Here is a 14,016-nt window from a genome sequence, read left to right as displayed (position 1 = left end):
TAACAATAAATATTAACCTTTTAGGCATATTTTATTTTGTGCATGCGGCTGAGATATCAGTAGAACAAGTGTTCTGACAAGGTTCAAGACAAGGACTTTATTTTTTCTTTATTTGACAGAGTAACCTAGCTAATATGAACAAGACCATACTTAATTAGGACAATATTCATCAAGATTGAACAATAAATGTGGTCTATAGAGCATTAACAAGGTTTCACTATAGCCATAAAAAGGTAAACTGCCTCACTCCTTAGTGGCCATGTTTTTCATCGGACCGACACCGTTTTTAAACCCAGATATCATTAGAACGAATGTTCTGTCCAAGTTTCATGAAGATTGAACAATAAATGCAACTTCTAGAGTGTTCACAAGGATTTTTTTAATTTTCCCTAGTGACCTAGTTTGTGTATCTCACATGATCCAGTTTTGAACACGGCCAAGATTTCACTTCTGACATGAACAGTACCATTTATTCAGAATTGGGATGTGAATGTTTTTAAGTCATTGTTCATCTCACAGGTGGTTAGCGTGTGGCTATGATATTAATAAGTGAAAACATCAGTTTGAATGATAATCATATTATATAACGAAAAAGAGCTGTCACCATAGGATGACATATGCCCCCTATAAACGCTTTGATAGAAATTATGAGCATTTTTCGAAACCTAAACGCAGATTTCCAAACCTAAACGCGGACCCTAAGTTCAAGGTCAAGGTCACAGGGGTCAAAAGTTTTGTGCGTATGGAAAGGCCTTGTCCATATAAACATGCATACTAAATATGAAGGTTATATCTCAAGGGACATAGAAGTTATGAGCATTTTTTGAAACCTAAACGCAGATTTCGAAACCTTAACGCGGACCCTAAGTTAAAGGTCAAGGGGTCAAAATTTGTGTGCGTTTGGAAAAGTCTTGTCCATATACACATGTATACCAAATATGAAGGTTATATCTCAAGGGACAAAGAAGTTATGAGCATTTTTCGAAACCTAAACGCAGATTATGAAACCTAAATGCACACCCTTAGTTCAAGGTCAAGGTCACAGGGGTCAAAATTTGTGTGAGTATGGAAAGGCCTTATCCATATACACATGCATACCAAATATGACGGTTATATTTCAAGGGACATAGAAGTTATGAGCATTTTTCGAAACCTAAACACAGATTACGAAACCTAAACGCGGACCCTTAGTTCAACGTCAAGGTCACAGGGGTCAAAATTTGTGTGCGTATGGAAAGGCCTTGTCCATATACACATGCGTACCAATATGAAGGTTATATCTCAAGGGACATAGAAATTATGAGCATTTTTCGAAACCTAAACGCAAAGTGTGACTGAAGGACAGACGGACGGACAGTCCGATAACTATGCGCCCTCCTTCGGGGGCATTAAAATGAAGATGATAGTGAAATATGTGACCAAAAATGTATCCTAAATACAATAGCATCTTATTATCAGTCTCTTTATTTACTTATTTTTTTTTATATTCAATAAAAGACATATAATGTATACATGTATATGATCATAAAACAAAGTGATACCATGTAGCGGCAATAATGTCCAGACATGTTATACAAGATATGCTAATATATCGTTTTTTGACATTGTGATTTCCTTTAGATTAAAAAAAAAGAGAGGTTAATATGTATTTTTGTTTGGTTGTTTGTGATAGGTGAAAAAAAAAGGACAACAGAATAGTTATAAATAAGGATGGGTTTCATAAAGAGAGTAGAAACCATACTGGACTTGTTATGACAGTCTCTTTATTAGCAAAACAAGAGATGTGTTTGTCAGAAACACAATGCTCCCTATTACGCCGCTTTGGAGCCATAAATTTGACCTTTGACCTTGAAGGATGACCTTGACCTTTCACCACTCAAAACGTGCAGCTCCACGAGATACACATGCATGCCTTTTATCAAGTTGCTATCTTCAATATTAAAAAACCTAAACGCAGACCCTAAGTTCAAGGTGAAGGTCACAGGGGTAAAAAAATGTTGCGCGTATGGAAAGGCCTTGTCCATATACACATGGATACCAAATATGAAGGTTATATCTCAAGGGACATAGAAGTTATGAGCATTTTGCGAAACCTAAACGCAGATTTCGAAACCTAAACGCGGACCCTAACTTCAAGGTCAAGGTCACAGGGGTCAAAATTTGTGTGCGTATGGAAAGGCCTTGTCCATATACACATGCATACCAAATATGAAGGTAATATCTCAAGGGACATAAAAGTTATGAGCATTTTTCGAAACCTAAACGCGGACCCTAACTTCAAGGTCAAGGTCACAGGGGTAAAAAAATGTTTGCGTATGGAAAGGCCTTGTCAATTTACAGATGCAAACCAAATATGAAGGTTATATCTCAAGGGACATAGAAGTTATGAGCATTTTTCGAAACCTAAACGCAGATTTCCAAACCTAAACGCGGACCCTAACTTCAAGGTCAAGGTCACAGGGGTAAAAAAATGTGTGCGTATGGAAAGGCCTTGTCCATATACACATGCATACCAAATATGAAGGTTATATCTCAAGGGACATAGAAGTTATGAGCATTTTTCGAAACCTAAACGCAAAGTGTGACGGAAAGACGGACGGACAGACAGACGGACAGTCCGATCACTATATGCCCCATTTTCTTCGAAAGGGGGCATAAAAGTGAATGTAGAAGTGAAGACTTTAATGACTATGTAACAGGATTAAAGTGTCCAATATGAAACCAGAACGAGTCTATTTCAATCGAAGGTATCATAAATATAGTGGAAGCTTCAATAGAGTTAAAAAATATTTCAAATAATAAAAGCCCAGGCAGTTTTCGCTTCAATGCAGATTTTTATAAAATGTTCTAGAAAAGAATTGGTATCTTTTGTTGTCAGATCCTTAAATGAAGCTTTTTATAGTGGAAATTTATCAATTACACAAACTCGAGTTATCATAACCTGTATGACAAAGGGTTACAAGATAAGTATTGATGCAAAGCATCAAAGGGTGTTGGGAATTTTAGTGTAAAAGGCACTCAATGACGTTACATGGAATGATTTTTTTTCTACTGTATATATTAATATATTGGCCGATTATTTAAAAAAAAATAGAAAAAGATACTGGTATAACCATTATCTATGATTTTGTGTTATAACTCCCAAATAACCATAATCTATGATGTTGTGTTATAACCCCCAAATAACCATTATCTATGATTTTGTGTTGTAACCCCCAAATATTTCATAGTTCATTTTATTTACATTGGTTTCCTTTTTTTTACTGCCATCCATGTGCAGTTTTCATTAATGGAACAGAACTGTGCAGGTTTTAAAAAATCTGCTTCATCTTGTAAGCGTAATTTCATATTTTTCTCAACTTCAAGGGCAGATGACTCTGAACTTATTCTTATGTTGCTCATTTACGATAGGGGTTGAGTACTCATTGATATGAAAACACTGTAAAAGTTGTAATGTGTTTACGAACCCACCCACCCTCTCACACATATATTTCATGGGCATAATAAAAACAAAAAATGGTTACAATAAAACAGCATATTTATTTAAACTAAAATGTCTACATCAAAACAAAAAGTTAACATAGAACACAAATAAAATAATTTGATTCTACTGGGGCTCGAACCTTGGGCCTCTCACATGTGAAGCGAGCGTGTAACCACTTCACTACGGAACCGCTTAAAAAATCAATAACTAACTAACAAATAACTAAGATTTTAATAAGCTATTAATAGTCGGTTCAAATGTAAACAAGGAAGATTAAACGCTGGATAGTGAGCAGGGTTAAAGGTCCATACCAAAGGGTCCATACCACTGGCAAGATACGGGTCAGGCCTGCGGCCTTCTATATGTGGCTCTTAAAAAAAAACCTGTAGGAGGACTTGATAGTAATGAGACTGGGGTGCTGTGATGGTGCTCCTCATTGATAAGCGGCTGCTTCCTTTATCAAGACTCATTATTACAATTAATAATATGCGTCGCCCTTCGCGCTCTATAGAGCCTTTATTAGTAACTAGGTGGTTGCTAGGATAGTGGAACTAAGAAGTTTTTTTTTTTTTTATACAAAACCAGAAAGTTTCACCGGTTCGCGTATTTGCCCAGTCCCTTGTTACCTTTTATTATTGCCCAGTCCCTGTGATCAGTTATTAATTAAAAGAATTAGCTTTGCATTATTGGCAATAAATGTTGTAGTAAATCTAATAGGCACAAATGCAGTACTTATTTACACTAATTTACACAAAAAAACACCACTATGCAAGATATTCTGACAACAAAAATATATACATTAATCCGTAAAATAACTTCTCCTCCCATAAACGAAAAAAAAAACGTATTACATACTAGTCGCCGCACTTCAGTGCGACGCCAGTAAATCTAAACTGTTTATACAAAATTGGCGCCCAATTTATCCTGTAAATACTGTTTATAAAATTGCCTCTGGAGTCATAGCTAACAGATTTAAAGTAATCATGGACAAGTTAATTCATAACGACCAATTTGGGTCCAAACATAAAACGTTGGTTTCAGATTTTTCATCTTTTTCTCAGTTGTTACCTATCTGGCTTTTCCCCTATTGAAAGAAGTTGCAGACAAGGAGATCCCCTCTCTTGTTATATTTTCCTGACATGCTGACCAAGTTTTTGAAACACGTGTCCCAGATTTATCATCATTAGGTGACAATTAGGGTTCAAAGAGTAGAAAGAAGTCTTTACTATGATTTTACTTTGTGGTCTAGTTTTGTTTTCGCACATGACCCTTATTTAGCCGAGATATAAGATAAACATTCTGATCAAGTTTCATTCAGATTATTCCATAAATTGAGTTTTGACCTAGTGACCTGACACATATAACCCAGATTCAAACTTGTCCTAGATAATGTAAAAATATGCATTTTGACCAAGTTTTTTTATCATGATTGTTTCATACATCTGGGCCTTGTAGCGGTAATGTAACGGTTTTTCTAAACATTAAACAGGTAAACTAGCGTTGAGAAGCACATTACCCAACCTTAAACTCCGTCTAGATTGAGTGCAGTTAACATTCCAACTAGGTTTCATCAAGACTTAAAGAAACATATGATCTTTAGAGTGACATGTCCAATGATGGCCCTGAAGCGATCACTTCAATTCAAAGTAGTTAAAACACAAACTTCTTCACAAGAGGGCAAGGAATGCTTCCTCAGAAACTGTAGCCCTGTGGTATAATAGTCAAGACCCCTGGGTTGGGGTTACTTCTGACTACATGGGCAAAATTTAAACATGAAAGTCTATAGAAAACATTAATACCACACCTTAAGTGTTGCAAATTTTCACACACGAGTCATAATGGTTACAAACTTAGAAGAAGAGCAATAACTGGTGTTTCCAAAAATCACACCTACGGGCCATATCATTTCAGAGATGAACATTTTTGTAAAACTTATTTTGCTCGTTAAGTATACATAAACAAGATATTGTCACTGAAGTGGCGTTGAATGCCCCCCCCCCCCCCCTCTCGGCGCCATCATTTCGGAAAAGGCACAGAGTTGAAATAATCATGTCATAGACATTTTGAAAAGTTGACAAATTGACACAACTTTTGAAGCACTCTATATGTATACAAAATGTTTTTAGGGTATGTTACTTATTGAGGCAACCATTTTTATGTACAGGAAGAGGAGCCCAGAAACAAGAATATGTAATTAGTATCTAATACTTAATATAACAAGGCTGACAAGAATTTGTTCCACATGTTCTTATTTGAATCCGAAACTCCATCTTTTTAATCATTAATTGATACACAGATGGAAACTGTAAACAAGAGGGCCATGATGGCCCTGAGTTGCTCACCTGACTAACCTTGCTACATCAACTTAAATTCTATCAGACCCTTATACAATCCCAAGCCAGATTTCATTTATTTATACATTTTGACAAAATTTCATTAAGACGTGATGAAAACTGTGACCCCTTTCATCAACACAAGGTTTTACTAGAATTGGCCCGGTGACCCAATTTTTGACCCCCAGTAAACCATATACGATCCAAAATGAGATATTATCAAGATAAACATTCTGACCATATTTCATTAAGATCAGATGAAAAATATGCCCTCTATTGTCTACACAAGGTATTTCTATTATTTGACCTTGTGACCTAGTTTTTGACCCCAGATGACCCAAATACAATCCCATCCCAGATTTCATCAAGATAAACATTATGACCAAATTTCATAAAGATTGGATGAAAACTGTGACCTCTATTCTCTACACAAGGTTTTTCTGATTAGACCTAGTGACCTAGTTTTTGACCCCAAATGACCCAAATACAATCCCAACCCAGATTTCATTAAGATAAACATTATGACCAAATTTCATAAAGATTGGATGAAAACTGAGACCTCTATTGTCTACACAAGGTTTTTCTATTATTTGACCTAGTGACCTAGTTTTTGACCCCAGATGACCCAAATACAATCCCAACCCAGATTTAATCAAGATAAACATTCTGACCAAATTTCATAAAGATTGCATGAAAACTGTGACCTGTATAGTCTACACAAGGTTTTTCTATAATTTGACCTAGTGACCTAGTTTTGGACCCCTGATGACCCAGATACAATCCCAACCCAGATTTCATCAAGATAAACATTATGACCAAATTTCATAAAGATTGGATGAAAACTGTGACCTCTATTGTCTACACAAGGTTTTTCTATTATTTGACCTAGTGACCTAGTTTTTGACCCAGGATGACCCAAATACAATCCCAACCCAGACTTCGTGACAGGTGAGCTAAAAAGCTTTTCAAAAAAGAAAGCTGTCTAGCCGGACTTCCATCTTCTGCAATTTCTTTCCAGGATCTCAATCTACTCTCTTCAGGCGAATGTCAACCGCTAATTTCTATCTGTGTTCTTATTTATTTAGCTGATTTGTTTAGCTCACTTTACAAAAGCCAGTAATTTTCTAGTTCTGGAAGGAAGACAAGCACCCACCTTTTTGTCCCCAGATTTTCCTGGCCAGAAGTATTTGGGATTGAAGTCAATATAATCTGCGCCTCTACTACCAGCCGCAAAGATGGGCTGAAAAAAGAGACAGTTAAGTATTTGTGAAACATAGAGAACACTCTTGTGTTTGTCAAACCTAAATACAACTCTAGTATTTGTGAATCATAGTGAATTTTCTATTGAGCACCGTAATTACCCTATCTGAAACCTCCGTTTTTGTCAAAATCATTTTTTTCACGACTCTTAATTTTTTATCATACTGGTTTTTGTACTTAATGACTATACATTTTCTAAAAGTTTATTTAACAATACTATTTAACCAAAATTCTGCATGTCGTGCTTATGTGGTGACACTTTGATCATGCGTTTTACACCGGATTAAGGTCATAAAACCTGGCAGCAGACCATTACATTTTATGTTTATGGATAAATAATCATGTATGCCGGTAATAGACAATTGTTTCACCCAACAGCTTAAAGTAAAACAGATAAAAAGTAATGTATACTATACATTGTTGTATTTAACAAACACACGCTTTTATTCGCTGAAACAATTGACAATATACACATGGCATACTGATCCGATCGTCAATACAATATTTTTAGTTTCATTTTATTTTCAGAAGCCAGTATTTTTCTCTAAATTTTCAGACACCTGTATTTTTTAAATATTTGTTGTACCTACATTTTTGACAACAAAAGAAATTAATTACTTTTTAAGAGTCCGAACTTAAAGTAATTACGGTAGTTAAGATAACGGACTGGATAGTTTTTCATTATGGTATTTAAAGTATTTAACAAACACAACAGCTAAAATTTCCGATACACAACATGTGTATAACAAAGTTTTATATCAATGCATATGCAAAGTAAATTACTATCAGGAAAGGCTGAAGTTGCTAAAACTATTCAGAACGGGGAAGTGAAATTTAAAGTAAGCTTGTATGTTTTATGCCCGCTAACCTGTAAATTGGTTAACATTATTTGATTACAGAATAACTATTAAACCTTAGAACATTTTTTGGCTAGCAAGATTTAAAATATGAAAACAGTCCGGTAAAAGCACCAGAGCGTCTTATGACATAATTGTCAACACATCTTACTATGTACATTTGTTGCATTTGAAATTCATTTCTTGCTTCTATTTACAGGTCATGAACATAATATTTGTGTACCAAATATGTTTGCACCATATCAGGTCATTTGAACTTCACATTATTTATCAACAGAACAAAACCTTGCTTCATAATTCTGTTGAATACATGTTGTAAAACAAGAGCACAGCATAACGGGTGCCACGCTCGGCTACGGGTGCAGTTTTGAATAAATGAAAGCTTGTCAGAATTCTTTTTTTGTTAAAGGTCACAGTGACATTGACCTTTGACCTAGTGACCCAAAAATGGGTGTTACATGTAGAACTCATCAAGGTGCATCTACATATGAAGTTTCAAAGTTGTAGGTGAAAGCAATTTAATTTTAGAGCCAATGTTCAAAACCTTAACAAAATGTTAAGGTTTTTGCACGACGCGGATGGCGAGCTGACTATGACAATACCTCAGGTTTTCTCCGAAAAAGCCGAGCTAAAAACGTGTGGAATTGTTTTTATGTAAAATAAGAGTGCAATGCTTTGATATTTGTTATCATTCTTTTCACATAAAGGTGATTTAGTCTGTTTTGCTTTCACCATTTTACCATCAATTCCTAGGATGGCCCTTAAAGGGGCCTTTTCACGTTTTGCTAAATTGGCAAAATAAAAAAAAATGTTTCAGATTCGCACATTTTTGCTGTAGTTTTGATATTTGTGAGGAAACAGTAATACTGAACATTTAACATGCTCTAAAATATCCATTATATGCATCTTTTTACGATTTAAAACCTGAAAATTATAAAGCGTTGCAATTCGAAACGATTGAATAATTTGGAGAGTTCTGTTGTTGTTGTTATATTTTGTGACTACAAGGGTTGCTTAAAAAAGAATAAAATACATTACACATTGTATGAGCACGGATGGCCCAGTGGTCTAAGCAATAGACTTTTACTCCAGGGGTCACTGGTTTGAGCCCAGTCGAGGGTTACTTTTTTTTCTTTCTTTAATTTTCTTTTTTTATTGGAGCTTTTTAGATCCAATGTTTACATTTATCAATATAAGCAATTAAACACAAACTTCAATACATGAAAAAATCTGTGAAAAGGCCCCTTTAAGCCCTTACCTGTGTACAAGGATACCAATTATTGAAGACTTAACAAGATAGAAACTACAGACTAAGTAAGAGAACAATAGGATAGACCTTACCAAACAAGATATGTGTCGGTTATGCTTTCAGCATTCTATCATAACATTTGTATCTAGAGGGCCAGCATGGCCCTTAAGCCCTTACCTGAGTACCAGGACACCGATTATTGAAGATTTGACAAGATAGAAGCTACTGACTTAGTAAGAGAACAATAGTATAGACCTTAACAAACAAGATATGTGTCCATGGGCAGGGATGCCCCACATTCCACGTTTGTCTTATAAAACATCTGCTCGGGTAAAACAGACACTATAAATGGCCAATTTGACTTATGACCGCTTAGTGTGACCTTGACCTTTGAGGTTATAAAATATGGAATACATGTGACACTGAATTGTTTGAGGATGAAACGTTAGGGCCTGGAAGAGCTATTTTATAGCATAATTTGTCATTTGAAGTCTAAGTGTGACTCTGACCTCTGAGGTAAATAAGGACACATGCTTTACACACGAAATGCCATGTCATTATGGTTGTGAATATTGGGAATTATAAAAAATAGCATTATAAATGAAATGTTACATTTATGGCCAAATTTTATCTTTGAAGCATAACCTTGACCTTTTAGGTAGGGAGAGGAATGAACCATGCGACAGGTCGTGTTATGATGAATTACATTTGGGTCAAGTTATTTTAAAATCCATCAAATGGCAAAACGTGAATTTTTACCATTATGTGTGACCTTGACCTTTGAGGTAGGAAGACGGTTGTTACATGGGACATGTCATATTATGATGGTTTACTTTTTGAAGTTATTTCAAATTCAGTCAATATATATTCAACAAGAGCTGTGTTTGTGAAACACAATGCCCAATACTGCGCTTTAAAGCCATATATTTGACCTTGAAGGATGACCTTGAACTTTCAACACTCAAAATGTGCAGCTCCATGAGACACACATTCATGCCAAATATCAAGTTGCTATTTTCAATATTGCAAAAGTTATGAGCATGGTTAAAGTTTTGGGACAGACATACAATGACAGACAGACAGGCCAAAAACAATATACCCCTGATCATTCGATCCGGGGCATAAAAGTATGGCTTAGACAGGAATTGTCAGGCTATTATATTGGCGAAAAATGTAACCTTTACAAACTGAGTGTACATGTAGCCTTGACCTTTGTGACCTCTGTTATATTGACACAAACACTTTTTATCAGTTGGGCTAGTTGTCTGAAAAAATGGTGAAGACTGTACATTATGTTATAAGTTATATAATGACTTCATTGATTATATGAAAATTTGCAGTGATGGAAAATATTGAATGTTGTGTCTGATTGTTCAAAATAACACGAAATTGGGGCTAAATTTACAGCCACAATTTGGTGCTGAAAATAACCAAGCTATCGTGTATATTTCCAGTGATATTGTCTTGATGTCTGACATATTTCGTTTTGATGAGATACCTTTTCAAGTACAATGCCAGGTATATCGGGAAAGCCAGCAGGCTTGGTTGTGGCGGTGCTGTGAAACTGAAACTGTATCAGAAACTCGCGGTCATAGTGCTTCTTGCCATTGGGGTTAAGAGGGGACCACTGACCTGTAAAGATATGGCACACAATCAGTATCACAAAATGTCTGCAGAACATAATGATAACAGGGACTCAATAGTTACAAAACATAACTGGAATAGAGAAAAGGATTTCAAATAAATAGAGGATTTTAAGTAAGTGTCATTGTGTACTTGATTTTATCCAACAGGTTGAAGAAAGGCTTACACGGCCAGGCTTGCAGAGTCATGTTACCCGTGGGAGATGAGTCGGATATATTGAAATACGCAAACATAATATTCTATTTATCTTCACAAACAATTTAAATAATACATAGCAAATAAATAACCAGCGTTAATCTGAATCTATGCATAGTTACGTTGAATGGATGTGCAATGTTTCCACCACTCGAAATAGTCCTTTAAACTTCCTGGCAAAAGTGTTGTTAAAAGCTCCATAAATCCCATATGACTCAATTTAACTCTCTTAGGCAAGTCTACATAACACACTTCAGTAATGAAACAAAGGTTTTATTTAAATATCAATCATTAAACTTTTCATCACATTTTTTAAAATAAAACAAACATTGCTGCAAAACAAGGACTGTTTGTAAAACACGCATGCCCCCCATATGGGCTGTCAGTTGTAGTGGCAGCCATTGTGTGAATACGTTTTTTGTCACTGTGACCTTGACCTTTGACCTCAAGGAAGTTATCATCCGGAAACCATTGTACTATATCAAGTCATCGTGACCTTGAACTTTGACCTAGTGACCTGAAAATCAATAGGGGTCATCTGCCAGTCATGATCAAGGGGGGAGTGAGAGGGGGGTATAATGTGGGGTGTGGTAATTTATAAGATGTTTAAAAAAATATATTTTGGGGGGGGGGGCGGGGGGGGGAGGGGGGTAGGGGGGAGTGAGAGGGGGTATAATGTTGGGTGTGGTAATTTATTAGATTTAAAAAAAAAAAAAAATTGGGGGTGAGGCCGGGGGAGGTAGGGGGTGAGAGGGGGGTATTATGTGGAGTGGTGTAATTTTTAAGATGTTAAAAAAAATTGGGGGGGGGGGGGTGGGGGGGTAGGGGGGTGAAGGGTGAGAGGGGGGTATAATGTGGGGTGTGGTAGTTTATTAGATGTTAAAAAAAATTGCGGGGTGGGGGGTAGGGGGGGTTGGGGGGAGTGAGAGGGGGTAAAATGTGGTGTGTGGTAATTTATTAGATGTTTAAAAAAAATGGGGGGGGGTGGGTTGTGGGGGGTGAGAGGGGGTATAATGTGGGGTGTGGGTAATTTATAAGATGTTTAAAAAAAAATTGGGGGTGGGGTGGTTAGGTGGGGTGGGGATGAGAGGGGGTAATAATGTGGGTGTGGTAATTTATTAGATGCTTTTAAAAAAAAATTGGGGGGTGGGGTGTGGGGGGTGAGGGGGGTATAATGTGGGGTTGGGGTAATTTATAAGATGTTTAAACAAAAAAATTGGGGGGGGGGGGTGGGCAGGGGTAGGGGCGGGGTGGGGATGAGAGGGGGTAATAATGTGGGGTGGGGTAATTTATTAGATGTTTAAAAAAAATGTTTTATTGGGGGAAGGGAAGTGGGGGGTGGGGTAGGGGGGAGTGAGAGGGGTGTATAATGTGGGGGTGGTAATTTATTAGATGTTTAAAAATAAAAAAATAAATGGGGAGGGGGTGGAGGGTGGGGGTGGTAGGGGGCGTGGGGGAGTGAGAGGGGGGGTATAATGTGGGTGGGTAATTTATAAGATGTTTAAAAAAATTGGGGGGTGGGAGGGGGTAGGGGGATGAGAGGGGGGTAATAATGTGGGGTGTGGTATTATTAGATGTTTAAAAAAAAATGGGGGGGGGTGGGGTGGGGGGGGGGGGGTAGGGGGGGTGGGGGATGAGAGGGGGGTATCCTGTGGGGTGTGGTAATTTATAAGATGATTAAAAAAATATATTTTTTTGGGTGGGAGTGGGTGGGGGGGGGGTAGGGCGGGGTGGGGGTGCGAGGGGGGTATAATGTGGGGTGTGGTAATTTATAAGATGTTTAAAAAAAATTGAGGGGGGGAGCGGGTTGGGGTGGGGGGGTAGGGGAGTGAGAGGGGGGTATAATGTGGGTGTGGAAATTTATTAGATATTTAAAAAATTATATTTTTTTCTTTTTGGGGGGGTGGGGGGGGGGTGGGGGGATAGGGGGGGTTGGGGAGTGAGAGGGGGGTATAATGTGGGTGTGGTAATTTATAAGATGTTTAAAAAAAATGGGGGGGGGTGGGGGTGGGGAAGGGGGAATGGAAGGTGAGAGGGGATAATAATGTGGGGGGTGGTAATTTATTAGATGTTAAAAAAATATTTTGGGGGGGGGGAGTGGGGGGTGGGGTGGGGGGGGTAGGGGGGTAGGGGGGAGTGAGAGGGGGATATAAAGTGGGTGTGGTAATTTATTAAATGTTTAAAACAAGATGTGTCAATGTCCCCCTATATGATGCTTGACCTTGTAGGATGACCTTGACCTTTCACCACTCAAAATGTACAGCTCCTTGAGATACACACGCATTTCAAATATAAAATTGCTAGCTTCAATATTGCAGAAGTGACATTACATGCGCAATTTCGACCCATATATTTGACCTTGAAGGATGACCTTGACCTTTCACCACTCAAAATGTGCAGCTCCATGAGATACACATGCATGCCAAATATCAAGTCGCTTTCTTCAATATTGCAAAAGTATTCATAAAATAAGCGATTTGGGCCACATATATTTGACCTCTGACCTTGAAGGATGACCTTGACCTTCCACCACTCAAAATGTGCAGCTCCATGAGATACACATGCATGCCAAATATCAAGTTGCTATCTTCAATATTGCAAAAGTTATTGCAAAATGTTAAAGTTGGCGCAAACCAACCAACCAACAGACCAACAGACCAACGGACCAACAGACCAACTATAGTGGGGGACATAAAAAAAGGTGGTGCGGGGGTAGGGCGGGTGAGGGGTAGGGGGGTGGGGGTGAGAGGGGGGTATACTGTGGAGTGTGGTAATTAATTAGATGTTTAAAAAAAAATTGGGGGATGAGGTTTGGGGCAAAAGCGTTCTTGAGTTATCATCCAAAAATCATTTTACTATTTCGGGTCACCGTGACCTTGACCTTTGACCTAGTGACCTCAAAATCAATAGGGGTCATCTGCGAGTCATGATCAATCTACCCATGAAGTTTCATGATCCTTGGCGTATGCATTATTGAGTTATCATCCGGAAACC

The 14,016-nt window shown here is 37.6% G+C and overlaps 1 protein-coding gene across 7 annotated transcripts in view; it reads right to left on the bottom strand.

Moving 5' to 3' along the window:
* The window catches only part of LOC127835025 (uncharacterized), a 75,010-nt gene that overhangs the window by 29,129 nt on the left and 31,865 nt on the right, over window positions 1-14,016 (bottom strand). For 5 of the 7 annotated variants that reach the window (XM_052361207.1, XM_052361208.1, XM_052361212.1 and 2 more), the window contains exons 4-5: window positions 10,682-10,815; window positions 6,971-7,057 (exon numbers count right to left, since the gene is read on the bottom strand). The exons of 1 other annotated variant lie outside the window; for it this stretch is intronic. In XM_052361207.1, coding sequence (XP_052217167.1) covers window positions 6,971-7,057; window positions 10,682-10,815 — 221 coding nt within the window. The remainder of the gene's footprint in view (window positions 1-6,970; window positions 7,058-10,681; window positions 10,816-14,016) is intronic. One more of the 7 variants, XM_052361210.1, reaches the window with a different exon arrangement.

This window comes from Dreissena polymorpha, chromosome 6 (assembly GCF_020536995.1).
Source record: "Dreissena polymorpha isolate Duluth1 chromosome 6, UMN_Dpol_1.0, whole genome shotgun sequence".
NCBI classification, from domain to species: domain Eukaryota; kingdom Metazoa; phylum Mollusca; class Bivalvia; order Myida; family Dreissenidae; genus Dreissena; species Dreissena polymorpha.
Note: the sequence above shows the minus strand (reverse complement) of the source record. Positions and strands in the feature narration are given on the sequence as shown.